At 37.9% G+C, this 19,959-nt stretch overlaps 1 protein-coding gene and 1 long non-coding RNA gene across 5 annotated transcripts in view; both read right to left on the reverse strand.

The window, feature by feature from the left end:
* Nucleotides 1–4,055: 4,055 nt before the first annotated feature.
* LOC135721305 (uncharacterized) lies at nucleotides 4,056–5,695 on the reverse strand. Of its 3 annotated transcripts, none has more exons than XR_010521478.1 (3): nucleotides 5,534–5,695; nucleotides 5,307–5,460; nucleotides 4,056–5,228 (listed from the first exon to the last, which is right to left on the reverse strand). It is a non-coding gene; the product is annotated as an uncharacterized lncRNA (long non-coding RNA). The 3 variants fall into 3 exon arrangements; XR_012335979.1 differs by having other exon boundaries at nucleotides 4,056–4,963; nucleotides 5,040–5,460; XR_012335978.1 differs by having other exon boundaries at nucleotides 4,056–5,460.
* Nucleotides 5,696–9,918: 4,223 nt separating this feature from the next.
* The window catches only part of LOC135721109 (hemicentin-1-like), a 41,896-nt gene continuing 31,855 nt past the window's right edge, over nucleotides 9,919–19,959 (reverse strand). For both annotated transcript variants that reach the window (XM_065243259.2, XM_073813558.1), the window contains one exon: nucleotides 9,919–11,988. In XM_065243259.2, the coding sequence (XP_065099331.1) occupies nucleotides 11,983–11,988 (6 nt within the window). In that variant the 3' untranslated portion in view covers nucleotides 9,919–11,982. The remainder of the gene's footprint in view (nucleotides 11,989–19,959) is intronic.

Here is a 19,959-nt window from a genome sequence, read left to right on the forward strand (position 1 = left end):
CCCCGCCTACCCCTCCGGCTGACATGTTGATATCTGTTCTATGTGGGTGTGGTGTGCGTAAGGTACGATAGGGCATGGCGAATGATAGTGTCGTGATTCATTCATGACAATGCCATTCTCAGCCTGTGCTCCAGCTGGGTCAACTTTATTTTTTAAAATAGTTAATATATTTTATATTCAAACTGAAAACATGATGTGATTAACACTCAAGTCATTCAAGTCATCGTGTCTCAAGTCAAGTCAAGTCCCGAGTCTTTAACTTCCAATTCCGAGTCAAGTCTCAAGTATTTTATTTTTTGTCAAGTCAAGTTACAAGTCACAAAAATAGCGACTCAAGTCGACTCGAGTCCAAGTCACCAAGTCACAAGTCCTCATGTCTGTATATCAGTGTTATTGTTTTTACTTGAGATACAAACCAGTATTGTTTTTTGTAAGGTACATTTGTAAAAACAAATTAAATGTTCTATAAATCCTAGTCCTCAATTAATCTAAACCCTGTCCGGGAAACTGCCCCTATGTGTTATAAGTTTTGAGCATTTTTTTTGGGGGGGGGTATTTCTTAAACGTGAGGATGCGTACCAGGAAGGCTGCATATCTCGGCTGCCACGTCATCACGCATCAGGGAAGGACATCTCAATCTGAAGGATGCTTTGAAGGCAGCCTGTGTGTTCATCCCAATTTGAAGACCATTGATGTCACTGGGGCATGATCAAGGCTGTCCCAATTCAAAGGCTCCTTCTTCTGCAGCCTTACTTTCCCCTGAAACCCAGGATCATCTGTTGAAACCTTCATACCCTTGGCTATCCCAAGTTTCAATGTGCAGCTTTGATATCTGGGTATTTTGAAATAAACATTCAGAACTGTATTTAAATAAAAGTGTATGTTTTGCAAATTAACTCCTTGCCAGGGAGCGCCTGCATTTTATATGATTTTCACAAAAGTTTTTATGCCTTCCAGAAAATATTCTTTTTTAAATATATAAACATAAACTATATCAAATAAAAGAACAGACCCTCACTTTAAAAAACATTTATTCCTACCTTCATTTGTTCTTTTTTATCACCTCTCAAATAGGCACACTATGGACTTCCTCAGAGTCCACTCTTTGATGACATCATGTAGTTATAATAAAGAATTGCACTTTTTAAAAGTTATTTCTTAAAGCGCTTTACATAAGCAAAATTAAGATATAGGTTCAGACCTTAGGGACCCTTGATGCGAGTCCAGGAGGGCGCACCGGAATCATCTTTTGGGACAGATTTCAGTGTCACGCTCAAAATAGGAATAGAAGTTGCCCATCAGCAGGGGCGCCGTAAGCGTGGGGGAGTTAGCACAATTCTAAGGGCCTTTTTACACCCGGTCACTTCATGTGTTTTCTCTGATCGGATAGCTATCTGATTTGTTAAGACTGTTCCATTTACATTTGGCCACATAAATGCGTCTTGGCAAAACGGATATGAATCTGATTCTTTACTCCCGCGCAAAAAATGCAAATACACTATTGATTACTCCGCCTTAAAAAACGTAAGGTGACGTTTATGCAACATTAGGCAGCAGTATGTTGTACTGTATGTTGGGCAGGGGACGCGCGTCTCCTTGCTCGGCATGAGCTGAAGCTCGCAGTACAGAGTAGCAGGAGTGACGTTGCGATGATTTAACGTACAGATCAATGACGGGGAAAAGCATTCACAAAACTCTCTTTCAAGGCTTTATTTCTTTGTTTAATATCATTTGAGTTTGTCATTAGACTCTTTTATTGGTTCTAGGAAGCTTTTTCACCCGCTGCCGCCGCTCCATAAAGCAATAAGCATGTCACGTTTGTTTGTTTGCCTCTTTGACGGCTAACTTCTGGGTGACGTGCTTACGTTTGGGAGGAGTTATGCACTGACAGATGTGTTTTCATCAACCAGATGTATTTACACTTGTCCAGTTTCATCTGAAATGCATCCCAGACCACCTCCTGAAGTGGTTTGAGCGATCGGATTTAAATCCGTCTCGAAAACGTTTCAGAGGGCATTTACATCTGGTCTTTTTATGATCAGATAACTATACGATCAGAAAAAATGCATGAAGTGACCAGGTGTAACAAGCCCCTAAAGCCCCATGAACTTCTGGGGCCCCAGCTAATGACTGTGCCGTATGTGCAACCCCCTTAAGTTGGGCCCTCTTAGCTCCGCCCTGTCTTTACTCTGCATTTTAGCGCCTTCTTTAATCCGCAGTCTCACAGTGTGGAGTGAACTTCAGAAGAGAGCAAGGTGTGTTTATTTTCTGCTATTTGCTATGATATCTGCATAGGTGCACTTCCTTACTATAAATGCATTTTACACAATGTGACGCTGGAGCAATACAATGCAGTGTGCAGTTTAAAAAAAAAACACAAGGTGATTTATGTTTTGTGTTATGATGCTAACTCAAGTCAACCCTTATAAGCTGTTTTAATTAACGTAGCCCATATAAGCTAATAAACATAAAACAGAAACGCTATCAGTTACATTGTAGGTTAAATGTATGCTGTAATCTGCAATAGATTTATTTTTATTTAAAATCCTGTTGATAAAAAATAATCGTTTAAAAGTATAGCTGTTTCCCCAGTTTCAATGATCTGTCGTTATTTTTGCTTAAGTGTAGCTGCTGGTGTGTGAAACCTGTTATTCACCTTAAAATATATTAATAATGCTAATAATTATAATACAAGCTTTGTTTAGGCATTTTAGCCAGAATGTAAATGTATAGAAAAGATGCATTGTTGTTGTTTGCCATTTTAAATGTTTTTTGTTCGTGTAGCAGTTCAAGTATACAGTATGTCATTGAGACTGCCTGTGAAAATCAGACTAAAGTCTCAAATCTTATTGTGAAATAAAAAGCATCACAGTTTAATTTCAAGCATTAATTTCACTATGATTTCAGTCGCTGACATGACATTACTCAGTCAAGATTAAAGATATCAAGTTTATATTTTCACAAAATGTTCTTTACATTATGTAGGATGATTTTATGTGGAAAACAGTAAATCACAAATAAATACTTCAGCTGGGTTTTCACAGGCATGGTCACATTTATCTTTAATCTATGTTTAAGAATGTTGCTTTTTCTCTGATTATTTGATTTATGTTCTGTATTTTTCAATTACATTTACATTTGCACAATAAATTATCTTAGCTGCAGACATAATTGTAAGTCTCTATAAATACTGATAATTGTGGTCAAAACAATAGCAAAAGAAATTGTTTTGTATTATTAAATTGCAGACAAAGATTTTGAATAGCTAGGGTGGATTGTATGTTTGGTGCGAAATGGGTAAGGTTGGGGGCCCAACCTCATATTCTTTCATAGGGCCCAAAATTGCGGCCCCCCTGCCCATTAGTATGAACTCCTCCCAAACATCGTCTGATTGGTCTGATTGCTCTTTCAGAAGGACTTCTGGGTTGGTAAAGTGTGAGAAGCCTGCAGCTTTTGTCGAAGACTGCATCAAGGGTTCAAAGTGAGTGCTGATGAGCACACTTCAGAGCATAAAAATGACAGAGGGGCCCTATGGAATCGTTAACTAAGCAGGCACGCGCAATTTAAGGCCACAAAACCAAAAGTCTACATGAAGTGTTATTTGGGACAGAGCCATACACAGAGTTTGAACTGTTTTCCCCAAGGGAACATTTCCGGGTTTTATAGGTTGGGTAAGAACGGTATTACTGATTGCCGGAAAAACTCGTCATGGACAGGGAAGCGTTTTTCTTTTAATTGATAAGTTAACTCGTCAATGGCAGGAAAAGAGTTAAAGGTTGTTGTTGCTGTTTTACTATTATAAATGATCTTTTAGTGATGTGAATTAATAATACTGCTGCAATATTGTACATGTCGCATATTAATTTTGTATATTTCTAAGTGTGGCGATACATACGCCAAAGGGGCGAGAAAAAAACTAAATAATCTGCATACGTAATTATCCTAATGGTTACCAAAGCAACGACTACGCCAACTGGTATTTTCCCCCTCCAGGAAGGACCCGAAAAGGCCCACAGGTTCACTCTCCCTAAAAGAGGACTCAGAGACGTGGATAATTGGTATTAAAAAGATTCATAAGGCTTTATTCAGGTAGAAATGTTAAAAAGATCTTGCCTAAAAGGGGCACTCATCAAAATCACGGCACACCACTGACACGAAATAAGGACTAATCAAACAGAAAATGAACAAGCCTGAAACTGGGGTATAACAACCAGGAGGCAGACTAGAAACAGAGCTTGTAAGTAATAATAATAATAATAATAATAATAATAATAATAATAATAATAATAATACACACGTGCACCAAATCACTGCAACACCTAAACAGATTCACTGCAAATTCACACCACATTAGGGGAGGCTAATTCTGCTCAGTCTTAGTCTGCCTTCCTCAGGGCCCCAAGTTACAGACAAAATAATCAAACACTTCCAAAGAAAACCACTCAACATTTACCCAAATCAAAAGAATTAAGCACAAGACGACAAATAATAAATGGCAATGAATAACCAAAAAAAACAAATAATAAATTGTAATGATAAACAAAAGACAACAATTAGTAAATTGCAATAAGCAAACCAAAATAATAAATTGCAATGAATAAGCAAACGAAAACAAATAATAACTTGCAATGAGTAAGCAAAAGACAAATAATAAATTGTAATAAATAAACAAAGGAACACAAATAATAAATTGCAATAAGCAAATGAAAATAAATTGCACTGAATAAACAAACGAAAACAAATAATAACTTGCAATGAATAAGCAAAACAAACAATAAATTGTAATGAGCAAACGAAAAGAAACCAAGAAAAGATTAAATATCACACAAAAAAAAGGACAAAGATAAACTAATACACCAATTACTAACCTAAACGAAATAAACTACGCAAAAGAATCCAAAATAAACAAAAGCAAAACAGCAGTGTTAGGACCTTAAGCCATGATGCCGGGTAACTCAAACACCTGAAACACAAACAACATTAGCAAAATGTCACATGTCTTAAGGAAGGCTGAATGGACAGGAGTGGGTTAAACATACCAGCCTGCATGGGTCACAGCATATACTCCGCGGCCGAATCCGTCGCCCCCATCAACCACTTGTGACAGAAGCCGCAGATCAAAAGCACACGCCTCAATTACACCGCGATTCCCTAATACAAAATGAACCAATCGTTCGTAATGCTCAGATGCCGAGGACACCACGGCAACAAATGCCAGCCTAAGAGAGCTACAATGAGCAAAAAGCATAACTATTAAAAGAGCAAAACCAGACAACCGAACGGATGAAAAAAACGCCAGTACATACCTTTTGTGTGGAAACAAGCTATCGGAACTGCAGCACAGCTGAGCCTGCAATCTCCCGATTCAAGGAATGCCACGTAAATCACCAGAGACTAAAAGTTTGCGATCCTCTAATAGAGAATGCTGCGGTACAGATACCAACTTCACAAGAGCTTATACTAAACGGAAAACAACTATTAGAATGATTAAAACCAAATAATAGGACCAAGCATAATGACCGCCAGTACATACCTCTCATGTGACAGCAATGCAATACTGACAAAAATGCAAACAGCTGAGCGTGACATCCGGTCGCCTTACCTTCAGCCTTTATATATACTCATCCTAACCAGAACGCAAGTGAAAGCGATTACCTAGAGGGGCGTGGTCAGGCCGGCACCCATAACTGCCTTCCACCACATAAGGTAGGTTTTATATACTGTTGGACAGTTTAATTTGCATCAAGGTGTCATTTCTACATATATATGTGTGTGTGTGTGTGTGTGTGTGTGTGTGTGTGTGTGTGTGTGTGTGTGTGTGTGTGTGTGTGTGTGTGTGTGTGTGTGTGTGTGTGTGTGTGTGTGTGTGTGTGTGTGTGTTTCCATATTTATTTTTTAAAGTCTGGTCTCAGCTATTCCTGCTGACAAGTGTAGTGGGCGGGAACAGCAAGTGACACAATTCCCCCTAGACCTAGACATTATATATGTATTATGTAGAATCCTCATGACATCCTGGAACGTAATACAGCGCCGCCACCATATTGGTTAGGTCTTCTACTCTACGATAGCACCAGAGTCATCGGAGTCAATGGAGATCGAGCAACTATGCTTATAGGTTGCAATAATGGGCACAGTATTGATTCCAGATCATATGGGATTACCTTTCAAAAGTAAGATTGAATAATAATTTTGGTTATTGTACCATATTTAATATTATGTTATCATAACATCTAACATCATAAAACATCTTCCAATGGAATAAGAACAATTTTCTTGAAATAAGTTAACTTTTTCATAAACACTTAATTCAAGAAAATATTTCTTATTCCATTGGCAGATTTTTTTGCTTGTTTTAAGCACTAATTTACCTAAATTTTATGTTTTTTGTCTTAAAACTATACCTATTTTCTTAGGTCATTTTGCTCATCAAGAAAATACATCTTAATTTAAAATTTTTTAGCTATTTTTACTAAAAACAATACAGAAATACTAAGTAAGAAAGTAATTTTAATAAATGTGAAATAAATGGAGAGGGTGCATTAAAAAATCCAACTTTAAAATGTTCATTCAACAAAGAAAATTAAGTAACTTGAACAAAGATTTCTTTGTTGAAGAGCGTCAATTCATTATTTTGTGTTCACCGAATGAAAAAAGCATAATCATTCAGCTAACAAATATTATTTTGTTGACTGGACTTAGATATATAAGTTTTTCTCCAATTTGTTCACCCAACTTGCCAAACTGAGTAATCTGAACAAGCAATTAAAAAAACCAATGGTCGGAATTGTTCCCAGCATGCATTGCGACATGTTCACTTCTTTGGTTAATATTTACTAAAAAAGATATGTTGTTATGTTGTTAATGTTAGTTATATGTTGTATTTAGAGCAGTGGTGTAGTCTACGTGATACGCAGGTATACGCCGTATACCCACTAGAAATGGTCAAGGATTTCCGTATACCCACTAAAAATAGCGCGAGGATGCGTAACAGCATGGTTTTGTGACATATTTTTAAACTTTTAGTCATAATATAGATGTGAAGCATTGATCATTAGCATGCTACACTTGCCACTTTAGCGGGTTGAAATACATATTAGGCTATATACTTCCTGCCGAACTGCGCGATCCGATCGGCGTATGAATTTCTATGAAATCAAATTACTATAGTGACGCGAAAGTGACTGGGGAGCAGGCTGGTGTGACGTCACAGGGAAGTGACAGCGAAGCACCGCGAGAGCGACTCCAGTTATCACATGGAGAAATCTGCTTTGAATCGCTCTCGCGGTACTTTGACATCACCAAGAGGTCTGCTTAGCGCCTAATGAAGTCGAACCTGCAGTGTAGCTGCTCACGCGACACTGAGAAGTGAACGAGTGAAGCAGTGCTGCAACATAAAATCCATAGAGCTTACAACGCACATGTGAGTACAACATTTAAATCATCAGTCCAGTTTATTACTTTATCTGGAGGTAAGGCTCAAAATGCAATAAAATAAGCCCGTGATAATATCCTGATGGTTTTTAGCTGCCTTCAGTTGCTCTGCATGTTGCTTGTGCTTCACAGTGTTAAACTTCTCTGTGTTTATTTATATATCTGCGTTCAAGATCATCTTGACAAGATGTATTATGATCTTAAACTTCTGTGAGGAAATTCATGTCTGCGTTGATGTTCAGTTTAGACTTGCAAATTTTAGGCTAAAGGATGGTCTTGTAATAATAATAAAGTATAAGCCTATTTTCATTTTTAGACAATGCTTATATTATATGCAAAAAAATAAGCTTTAATATCAATGACTATGCAAATTATAGTTAATTCATGGTCATCTTAAATGTGTATTAATTAAAAACATATAGTTGTCAGATAATATCTATTGAAAGAGTGAATATTTTTTTCTCCTTCAAAGCATGTGTTTGCCACGGATTGAAGATTGTAAACAGTTTATTTAATTTTAATTAACAGTTAAGTAACTTTTGTTCCTGAGTTAGATGTTAATTAACACTAAACCAGTCTAAAAATCAGTCCAGTTTCCCCAGCTGTAAATCCATTGGCTCTAAAGTCTTTTTTTTTCTTATAATAAACTGACATGTTGATAACACATTCAGTTTATGTGTTTATGAGTACACTTTCAGAATGCTCTAAGTTACATGAATATCTTTACTGTATGCATCTGTGAGTGTGGTGGTGCTTATGGGGTGTCGCGCTGGGACGAGTGAGCATAAGGGTGAGAGGGAAAAATCACAGTATACTCACTACAAAAATCTAGACTACACCACTGATTTAGAGTAATTTAAAAAAAAAATGATGTTTGTTCATTTTTACCATGATTGAGAAGAGTGTGATCAGTGTAGAGGACAGCACAGTGAGTTAGCGTGCATCATTGTTGCCTCACAGCAAAAAGGTCTCTGGTTTAAGCAAAGGCTAAATCAGACAAAGACTTTGTTTATGAGACCTTTCTGTGTACACTCCCACAATCCAAAACATGTAGATTAGTTGAATTTGGATATACTAAATTACTCTTTACCCAACTAAGTCACTAGTTGAGTAAACATAGAAATTTGCTTATAACCTAAACAGTTTAAGTTGGTTCAACTTGTTAGTTTAAGTTGACATCACTCAGTAAATTGAGTTAGCTGAACTAAATCATCCAAGAGTTGAGTAAACTCAAAAAAGCTGTTCAGCAAGTTGCCTTGAAAATTTAAGTTAAGTCAACTTTTTATTTTTTACAGTGTTGGGGACCCATCCAATATGGCGGCCACGCTGATACGTCAGGACCAATAGGCATCGTCAGTCTATGAGGCGTCTACATATATATTGTCTATGGCAGGGGTACTGTAGGCAAGTTCGGTCCTAGAGAGCCGCAGTCCTGCATATTTTAGCCTAAGCACTGATAATCTAACCTGATGTCTAAATCCTAAAGACATTGATTAGCTTGTTCAGGTGTGTTTGATTAGGGTTGGAACTAAACAATGCAGGACTGCGGCTCTGTAGGACCGAACTTGCCTACACCCGGTCTATGGGCTGGACTGTCTTATTTCAGTTTGCTTTGTGGACTTTGGGGGCTGGAGCATTCAAATACAGAGTCTTGCCTTTAAAGTCTGCGGCCTTACCCCCCAGTCACATTAGCTACAAGAGACAGAGACAGAGCGACAGGCTACCATTCATTTTCAATGGGAGTGGCCGTTTGCCAGCGACAAGCGACGAGCTCGCCGCTACACGAGCAAGGTGGGGCCAAAATAGACAAGCAGGCTATTTTATGCAAATGCTGAGTGATGCGACAAAGCGAAGGGGCAGCGTGACGTAGGTCTGTGGTTGAGTCGGAGAAAATAATTCAAGATGGCGGAAAATGCGTATTTATGTATATATCTGAAAAGTTTGGCATTTTATCTCATATATTTTATTACTTTTATTGAGAAATAAATACTTTTAAATCCCAAAACACCGTTCTTGTAACTTAACAATACCTCTAAAGTGAGTTTTGATACCGCTTTTAGATACTAGCCAAGAAAGCTGTGTAATAATCAGCACTAATGCCGATTGCTGTTTTTGTCTCTGTGTGCATCACTTCTAACACCTGCCTGTATTATTATTATGTATAGATTTGCTGCTTAGTTTTCTGGGTGCCCTGGCTAACTTGTACTCCCACATAGAGATTAGCAGGGGGCCCAGCAGAACCTCATACTTCTCTTAACCAAATTTATTTTAAAATATATGGTTCTGCTATGTGACCCAGGGCTCTCTCTTGTCTTTGAGCTTTATTTTTTTTACCCCCGTTGATGCACTTAGTTTTTGTTTATAAATGAGTTTTTGTAGATGCACATAGAAAAGCTCAAAGTATTTAAACCCTGTGAGATAAGTATTTAAAATTTTTAACACTCCATTATAATAAGGAAATTACAGAACAAGAAATTGCAAACTACAAGTGATTTATGGTGTTTATTGATTGATATACAGATAGAAAGCAGGACGGATGTGTTTAACCACAGACAAAGTTATAGCACAAGCTTGCTTTTATTTCAGATAACTTATTCAGCATGTGGATGTGGATTTAATTTCAGTTTAAAGATTTTTTAATTTAACTATTTAATGTTCATGCTGTTCATTCCAGTGTTTCTTCACTAGATGGCAGTACTGCTTCTGTTTACTAGCAAGATCAAATATAAAGGCATCAACACATACAGCAGAACATTAATCCTCATTTATATACACAACACAAGAGTGAATTACTGACCTCAGTTTACATTAACATACTAAAAATACTAGCAAGTATAAGTTGTTAAGGAATAAACATTAAATAAATCTAATGTTTAACATAATACAAAAATGAGACAAGGTACAAAACATAGAAAACTAAAATAAGACAAAAAATAATTAAAACACACAGAATGAGAATAAAATACATTGGATCAGATGTTGAACTGTTGCAGATTCAAGTTACAGGATATTGATGAAATGAAATAGTTCACAGTCTGGGGAAATCCCAAGAACCAAATAAGCCATCATTTCAAAGTGTAACAATTGACCACCAATTTATTTATATAATCTTTTAGTTCTTGTTAATGAATGTGAAATAAATGACAATTAAAAGTGTTACAACAGACCCACACAGGAACTGAACCGCAATAACACTGAAGTAAGTTTTTGGCCTAAGATCAACACTGGATGGCAACACTGGGGACAAATGAGTGCGGTTATCTGACCGCACCCAGGGTCAGTTTGCTAGACAGGGTTTAAATCTAGTCTCAGACTAAAATGCATGTTTGAGCTGCATTGACATATCTTAAAAGATATCAGTGCCGTTGTTTTGTCTCAGATGCACAGCAGAAAAGCTTGTAAAAACTTTGTAAAAATGCCCTTATATACAGGCATAGTCCTGGATTAATCTAAATCTTGACCAGGGGCCACATTTATAAAGCGTGCGTACGCACAGATTTAATCATAAAGTGTGTGTATGCAAAAATCCACGTCAAAGTCCATATTTATAAAAACTGTCTTTGACGTGGAAAAGTGCTTAGCGCCACGTCAGGGTCTGAGCAGACGTACGCACTTTTGCTTGTCCGTTTGCTGCAGGTTTTTGGCAATATAAGCCATTCTTAGTGCTCGAAATTGAATTTAAACATTGACAAGCGCTCTTTTATATGTCTATGACATTAATTAGACATCGTTTAAAAGCAGAGGTCTGAAACTGCTCAGATGCGCACAAGTTATAGTTTATTTGCGATTTATAAATTTCACATCTGAAGGAAAGGGGTACGTGCATTTCCTGCGCGTACACTCTAAAAAAAAACGGTGCTATATAGCACCAAAAGTGGTTCTTTGCTTGTAATCATAGAAGAACCGTTTTTAGTGCCATATAGCACCGGTGAAGCACTGGTGAACAACCATATGGGGGCCATATAGCACCACTATAGCACCACATATGGTTCTAAATAGCACTATGTGGTTCTACACAGGTGCTTCACCGGTGCTATATGGCACAAAAACGGTTCTTCTATGATTACGAGCAAAGAACCACTTTTGGTGCTATATAGCACCATTTGTTTTTAGAGTGTACGTTCAGTTTATGAATCACACGTACGCATTTTTGATAACATTTTATATTTTATATATTTTATTTATATTAATGAGGCCCCAGGAAACCAGTCCTGATATCCATATTTAAGCCCGAGACTTGACACTAGATCTGAAAGTTGAAAAACTAGCAGGTTAATTTGAAGTTATTGTTTCTGATTCAAAAGATTAATGTTGTGTTCCATTGCAGCCCTACATACATACTGTGAAAAGCAAACTATTATGTCACATTATATAGTGAGGACATTATTGTGTATTTACACAAAAACAAATGAATATTTGTTACATTTAAAGTTGTTTTACAGCTTAACAATTGATTTTTAGCTGTCAAACGTTGTGTAGCTGTGTTTGAAGTCTTCACTTTTGTTATACAGCATTCAGTGCCTATGGACCTTTGCTGTTGCAGGGTGGCTGTCAATCCTGTAAGAAAACAGAAAGAATCAGAGGTGTTAATAGATCATGTGATTGGTTTTCAGGTTTGTTGCAGGAGCGATGCTAGGGTTGGAGGGCATGGGGGGCTTAGACCCTGAGAATATGACCCTGTTCAAACATAAAGTTTATGAGTATCATAATAATTGTAAATAGAACAAAACCTGAAAAAGGCATTTAAACTTTTGGACTTGCATGCAGTGCTTCAGTTGTCCGTGTGTATTTATCTTTGCGCTGACAGTTATTTTTTGTTTTTTAAGGTTTTAAAATCTACTTTCTAAATACTGCCTGTCTCTTCCTACTTTTGATCAAGCCTTACTTTGTTATTTGCCTTCCAACTGTATCTTTTAGAGATTGCTCAATAAATCTTTGGTGTCCCCAGAGTGCATATGTGAAGTTTTAGCTCAAAATATCATATAGATAATTTATTATAGCATGTTAAAATTGCCACTTTGTAGGTGTGTGCAAAAATGTGCCGTTTTGGGTGTGTCCTTTAAAATGCAAATGAGCTGATGAAGTGCAAAACACTGATTGCAATGATGGTGGTTTGATGCAATTCAAACTCATTTGTGCTGTCAATTATTTTCTCTCTTGTTTTTTCTCTCTGCACTAAATGGCAGTGCTGTGGTTAGATAGTGCAGATTAAGGGGCGGTATTATTATGATAAGAGCTCCTTATGACATCATAAGGAGAGACAAATTTCAATGACATATTTTTTCATGTGCTAGTAGAGAATTGTTTACCAAAACTAAGTTACTGGGTTGATCTTTTTCACATTTTCTAGATTGATAAAAGCACTGGGAACCCAATTATGGAGCTTAAACATGGAAAAAGTCAGATTTTCATGCCATGGCCCCTTTAAATGATGATGGGTTGTATGACAAGTTCCAATCTCCAATCTGCAACCATCCTTTTTAAAGTGACTAATGATCTTTTAAGGACGGTAGATGCGGGGGTTGTGCTGGTAATGCTCGACCTCAGTGCAGCATTTGACACAGTGGACCATAGAATTCTCTTGGACCACTTAAGTCCTTGGGGGAGGATCAAGGGGAATGCTTTAAAATAGTTCTCATCTTATTTGTAAGAAAGAACTTTTGCTGTGGAATTAGGAAATTCCACATCAGCCGCCCAGTCGGTTCTCTCGGGGGTTCCTCAGGGCTCATATCCTGGCCCTGTTCTTTTCTCCTTATACATGCTTCCCCTGGGTTTACAGTAGTTTTTGTTGGGTACATTACTGATCATATACTGTATTAATATTATATTAGGCCTAAGGCCTATTGTTTCTACACAAGGCCATAAGATACCCAGGGCCCTATTTTAATGATCTAAAACGCAAGTGCAAAGCGCAACGCGCAAGTGACTTTGTGGGTGGATCTTGGGCGCTGTTGCTATTTTCCCGGCGTGAGAAAGAACTCTTGCGCCGGGCGCAAATCAATAAGGGGTTGGTCTGAAGTAGGTTCATTATTCATAGGTGTGGTTTGGGCGTAACGTCAAATAAACCAATCAGAACGCTATCCAACATTCCCTTTAAACGCAAGGGCGCAAGTTCCATGGCGGGTTGCTATTATTATGATGGATTTACCAGGCGCGCACCAGGAGCGGTTCACAGCCGAGGAGACCGACGTTCTTGTAAGAGCAGCAAAGACAGAGAAGTTGTTTTGTATGGGGATAGGAGAAACCCGCCCAAATCAGCGTAGGTTAAACAGGCGTGAGAGGAAATAGCCGCACTTGTCTCATCAGCTGGCATCCCCAGGACGTTGCGCTAAGCGCTACAATGATGTCAGGAGACGGGGGAATCGCAAGCTTGCCAGCATAAATCGGGCACGCCGTGTAACGGGAGGTGGATCTGCCTCAGGACCTGACGCCAGCAGAGGACATCGCTGCGTCCACCCTCACCGCTGAAAGGGTTTGGGGGCTTTGAAATCGGACCCAAGAGACGCAAGCAAGGTCCAACCCCAAAGTACGCTTACAAATCAAGTTCATATATATTAAGGTTTCTTATGAAAACATTTTAATTATTATTTACATAAAATAAACGTAATACAGCCACACAATAAACCCATGAAAATATTTTAATCGTTATTTGCATGAGAATTTTTTAACGCAGCCACACAATAATTAAAAACTATCACCACAATGCTCACCACTATGATTCCCCTTATCTCGTGAATTAATATTTTTAAGTGTAACAATTTATGATTTGCAAAAATAAATGTTGCATCTGTGTAGATTAGATGCAAAGTGTATGCGCGTTGTGCACGCTATACATTATGGTCAAGCATGCGCCCTTAAAATAGCATAATGAACAACGTGCAATGCGCCACTGACTTTAAACATTTTTTTTCTGGTCAGTGGTGCAATTGTTTTTTGAAACTGCAAAATAGCATCAGGGATGGTTTGCGCCGGAAAACACGTCTCTTTTTTGCGCTGAGCCGCCCAGGGAGCGCAAGTTCATTCCCTAGTTTGACGACGTGCGTCTGCAAAATACGAATGATACATGCGTCACTGACAAAGTCAATTGCGCCGGGTGCAAGATAGGGCCCCCAATTAAACTTTCGTTTTCTCAGTTAACTTTCGTTTTTATAATTAAAAGAGCCCAGGTGCGATCCTGTGACTATGGCACGATTGTTCTTGCCACGATTATTATGAGAAAATGTTGAAACGACCGATAAACAAGAGTACGTCATTTTAGATTAGTTAACTTTCGTTTTCTCAGTTTCCTAATTAAAAGAGACCAGGTGCGATCCTGCGACTATACCCTGATTGTTCTCGCCACAATCATTATGAGAAACAAGGTCGAAACAACCGACAAACAAGAGTACTTCATTTTAGATTAGTGAAGTCGTCCGGCTGTACTTTGCTACATTAACAAAAAGTTAGTTGTGTCAGGGAAAGCTAAGGCCAATCAAAATAATAAACCGAGTACATCATTTTAAGATTTGAGGAGAAGACCAGCTGTACTTTGCTATATTAATAATAAGGTATCTGTGCAAGCTAGGCCAAGGCCATGAGAACCAATAAGCAGAATATATCATTTTAGATATGAGGAAGGATTTAGCTGCACTTTTGCTACATCAAACAAATAAATTAATTGTGGCAGACCGAGACCAATTAGAAGAGTATACGTCAACTCAGATAAGAAGTGTTTGATCTTACTGTATAAAGATGGAATCAGATGTTTGAAGGACAGATGATCTTTGAGCACCTCTTTGAGGGGTGTTGATTGTCTCACTTTGTTGGCTCGAGTGAATAAAGTAATTTTTGTCTTTTGAGTATTTTTCTTATGAAGATTCAAGCAAAGACTTTTTGCCACTACAGGCTCAATTTGTAAAAAAATTAACCTTGGTCCCTTGTCCACTTCCAAGTGAGGAATCTTGGGGTGCTCTTCGACTCAAGAGTTGAAATTTGAGAAACGAATTAATGCGGTGGTGAAAGCCAGTTTTTTCATCTTAGAGGTATTGCCAAATTAAAGAGTATTTTGAATTGTAAGGATTTGGAGACTGTTATACATGCTTTTATATCTTCCAGACTTGATTATTGTAATTCTTTATATTTGGGCCTGCCAAAATAATAATAAATAATACATTTTATTTATAATGAACTTTTCATCACAGATCTCAAAGTGCTACAGGTTAAAAACAATAAAAATGAGAAGAAACAGTTAAAAATACCTCTAAAGAGAACTAAAAGCTTGTTAAAAAGAAATGTCTTAAGACCTTTTTTAAAACAGTCAGTGGATTGCGGCGCCCTCAGAGTGTCAGGGAGGGCATTCCATAGACGTGGGGCAGCAGCACAGAAAGCCCTATCAAATAAGCTGCTGTCCTGTCTGCAATTAGTTCAAAATGCAGCGGCTAGGCTTTTAACTAGTTCTAGGAAATATGACAGAATCACTCCGGTGCTTGCTTCTCTGCATTGGCTGCCCGTGGAATTTAGAGTACAATATAAAGTCTTGCTAATGGTTTTTAAAGGTTTACACGGGCTCGCCCCTGAATATATTGCTGACATGTTGATATGCTATGACCCTACTAGATTGTTGCGGTCGTCCTCTGGTTTTAAATTGAGTGTCCCAAAATCCAGGCTAAAAACTATAGGGGATCGTGCTTTCTCAGTGGCTGCCCCTCACCTTTGGAACAACTTACCGTCTCATATTAGAGCCTGCAACTCGCTGGAATGTTTTAAATCTTTACTGAAAATTGAATTTTATGTGTCATGTGCTTTGTCTTCCTTGTTTTATGTAATAGTGAATTGTAAAGCACTTTGGTCAACAAGTGTTGTTTTAAATGTGCTATACAAATAAATGCTGCTGTTGTTGTTGTATCTCTTCTTCCTTTTATATAGCGTTGTATGTAGCTTTTAATTCTTTAAATTCTGGATATTTCTCTTTTGCATTTAAACCTGAATAAACACCCTTACTCTATATAACATACATGTATTATAGTCTATATTTTATATAGGCCTTCATTTTACTGATTAATGTTTTTAGAATTTTTCCAAAACTACATAGGCTACATAGAACTTGAAGTGTTAAGCTGTTTTTAAGCTTAGAATTATGAAAAAAGTGGTTAATTTGGCAGACTAGTGGTTTGTTATTACTTAATGAAATATGATATTTAATGGTTGTGTGCTGCGAACAGTGTCCATTGATGCAAACTCCAAAATCTTGCCGGAAGTAGTAGGTCTTCCGGGTTCTTTTCGCAGTGGCCCCCAACCAGAAAGAGTGAAGTTTTTTTAAATAATAACTTTACTTTTTAAATTTACATGGACATTGACAAAAGAACTTTAGTACTCTAGAACAGGGGTTTTGTCAGGAACAGCAGAGAGAACCCAAGTGCAGAAGGATGTTGGGGTTTAACAGAAAACACTTTATTATATGACACAAAAACAAAAGCCCACGAGGGGGTAAACACATTAAACAAGAGCTTGACAAAGACTAAACACTAAACTATAATGATGTTAGGTTCTTGAACGAATCATTCTTTTGAGCCAGTTCTCAGCAAGTAACCGGTCGAGCAGGTTCACAAATCAAACTGAATCGAACTTTAGTTGTGGGCATAGGTTCCGGGTTGATGACGCAGGACAAACAGCCGAAATAGCTTGTCGAACTCAAAAAGAACTAAACGAAGTTTGTCGATGATTGCCGAGGTGAGGACTGCGGAAGATTCTTAGTTTTAGTACGATGTATTGTGCATGCAAATCATATTGTAGTTGTTTAAGGATGACCAATGAGTTTAAAAGACTAAAAGTTTAATTATTCTTTATACTTACACATCCGCAATTGTGCATCAGTGTCTTTTAGGAATCTTATTCAAGTTGTATGCTAGTCAAAACTGGTCAGTTGTATCTGGCTTTTACGATCCGCAATTGAAACTGTGATCACATACATTACTAATTTGTGATTGAAGGCAATAAATCAGCTATGCCTTCACAAAAACAACTTTTTATTTCAATGTTTTAATGTGTTGACACAAACGACTTTATTTGAATGTTTCATTGATACAAGTAATTAGAAAATAAATGCGTAGTGATGTCATTTCTTGATGACGTCAGGAACTGGTGAATTGGCTTTTTGAACCGGTTCAATGAGCCGAACTGTCAAAAAAGAGCCGGTTCGCGGAAATGAATTGGACTTTGCATCACTACTAAACTAGACTCTAGACAACTAGACAGATAAACTAGACTAGACTAGACTAGACTTCTTGACTGTAACAGACACGACTGGATCACACGGACAATACAAAATGAACCTGCACAGAACAAAGGACACAATCACATTAAATATGGAATCCAAACAAGATAACGACGAGGGAACAGGTGATGGGAATAAGTAATGATTAACAGCAGGAGAACGAGGGGGCGGGCACAAAAGACAAGACACCGGAGGCACATGACCTAATAATCAAGGCCATGAACTTCCACATAGAGCATGGGACTGCCAGAACCCTGCCTACATGACTAGATATAAACACAAAACTCCTTGGCAGGATCCTGACAGGTTTTCAACCTTTTGCAACTTACGGCACACCAACATGATACTAAACATGATAGTATCAACACAGAATAACAGAACTATGCATTGTGAGTGACATGCCATTTGTGTCATTTAGGTCACTAAAAGTACACCTGGTAGTAATCTGTTGATGAATCATATCATATCATATCAATCATATCATTGCTTATTGGAAAAAACAAACCACAAAGGTGTCATTTTAAGCAACAAAAAAAAAAACATTAAAAGAGAAAGATGTACAGTAACCGGCTTAGACTTTAGACTTCATCTTTATTAGTACTCAGGGGCAAGGCTTTCAAAAAAATGTTCCGGAACAGAATCGTTTATTAAAAATAATGGTAATGTAAGAATTTATAGTCAGCCTTGACAAAGATTCCACTCCAATTTAGCTGTTGAATAAAGCTCATCCCTCTAAAAGGCTTGATAATCATAAAAGGTAATCTCAGTTCAAGCAATACAATAATATAACCTGAAGTAATACTTTCTTAATAGTAGTATGGGAGCAGATGTGAGACTTCTTGAACCAACACAGATCAAAGAGGGTTCATGATAATTAAAGACATCTATCTAAACATTATCTGATCACTTGGTTGAGCACACAGTTGGATACTAAAACCCCATTCACACAGACCTCTGGTCCCAGAAAATACCCGTAAAATTGCCAGACAAGCGTCTGTGTGAACAAAAACTCGTTCCGTTAATCTTCTGAGATCGTTGCCGGAAAGAGGACCTAGTAAGATACGCAGGTAACCCTCTGTGTGAACAGAAAGCCGCAAGAATGCTATAATGGGCGTGTCAAAGTGAGGACGCGCGCGTCATCATCACAACACAAGTTATGGTTCAGCTCCTTACAACGAGAGATAACATGCATATAAACATTCACCACGAGAAATGTTGCAAACTAGATTGAAGCAGTTATCAGGAAATGATAAATGAGACGCATAAACAATGACGCACGTGCCGTAGTGAGGACGCGCGTGTCATGGCAACATGAAGTTGGTTCAACTCTTTAAAATGAGGGATTTACAACATTCACAACGAGAAATGTCAGCAAACTGGACTGAAGCAGATATCAGGTAAGTTAGCTTGTCATTTACTGCGTTGAAACGGAGATCATCCAGCAGCATAAAAGAATATCGCGTCACGTGCTCATTTGAGCTATAATAAACGAAAATACCTGCATGTCATCCCAACAATATCGTTCAGCTCCTCAAAATGCGGGTTTTAAATGCATATAAACAATCACGATGAGAAATGTCTGAAAACTGTATCAAAGCAGAAATCAGGGAGCTCGTCAAATATCCACTCAGAAGCTGAGATCATTCACCAGCATAGAACTGTGCATTCACGCGCTCCTTTGTAGTCTTATTATAAACAAAAATGCACGCGAGTTGTTTCTGGAGAGAGAAATAATATATAATATGCAAACTTCAGACGCTGCGTAGAAGAGAGGGCGGGACTTTCAATAGGTCGCGTGTCTTTCCGGGACCGTCACATGCCGGGTAAACTTGGCAGTGTGAATGAAAAAAAATCTAACTATTCCGGAAAAATCCAGGATGCATTTTACGTGTATTTTACAGAATTTCTGTGTGAAATGGGCTTAAGATAGTCTAAACATATAAATCCAATGGCCCATTTGGTCACAGTGGGAGATATAGAGGTCATTTGTAGTATTAGTCTTAATTTACATTTAAAAGGGATACTTCATTAGCATTAGGGGTGGGAAAACAGGTTTGAAACTATAAAGTGTTAAGACTGACTTTGCTCAGGGTTCAATCTGACTCTGCTGAACCCAAAGTACGACGTGCTTTGTCACTGCTACCACAATAAACTATTTTCATCATTTTTTTCTTAGACTGGTGAGCCAAGCAGCGAGTGATTTCCAAAAAAAAGCGGGGACCCAGATAGCAAAAAATATCTGCAGGACTTATTTTTGCCGCCAGCCCTAAGCTGTG

This window comes from Paramisgurnus dabryanus, chromosome 24 (genome assembly GCF_030506205.2).
Source record: "Paramisgurnus dabryanus chromosome 24, PD_genome_1.1, whole genome shotgun sequence".
Classification (NCBI taxonomy): Eukaryota; Metazoa; Chordata; class Actinopteri; order Cypriniformes; family Cobitidae; genus Paramisgurnus; species Paramisgurnus dabryanus.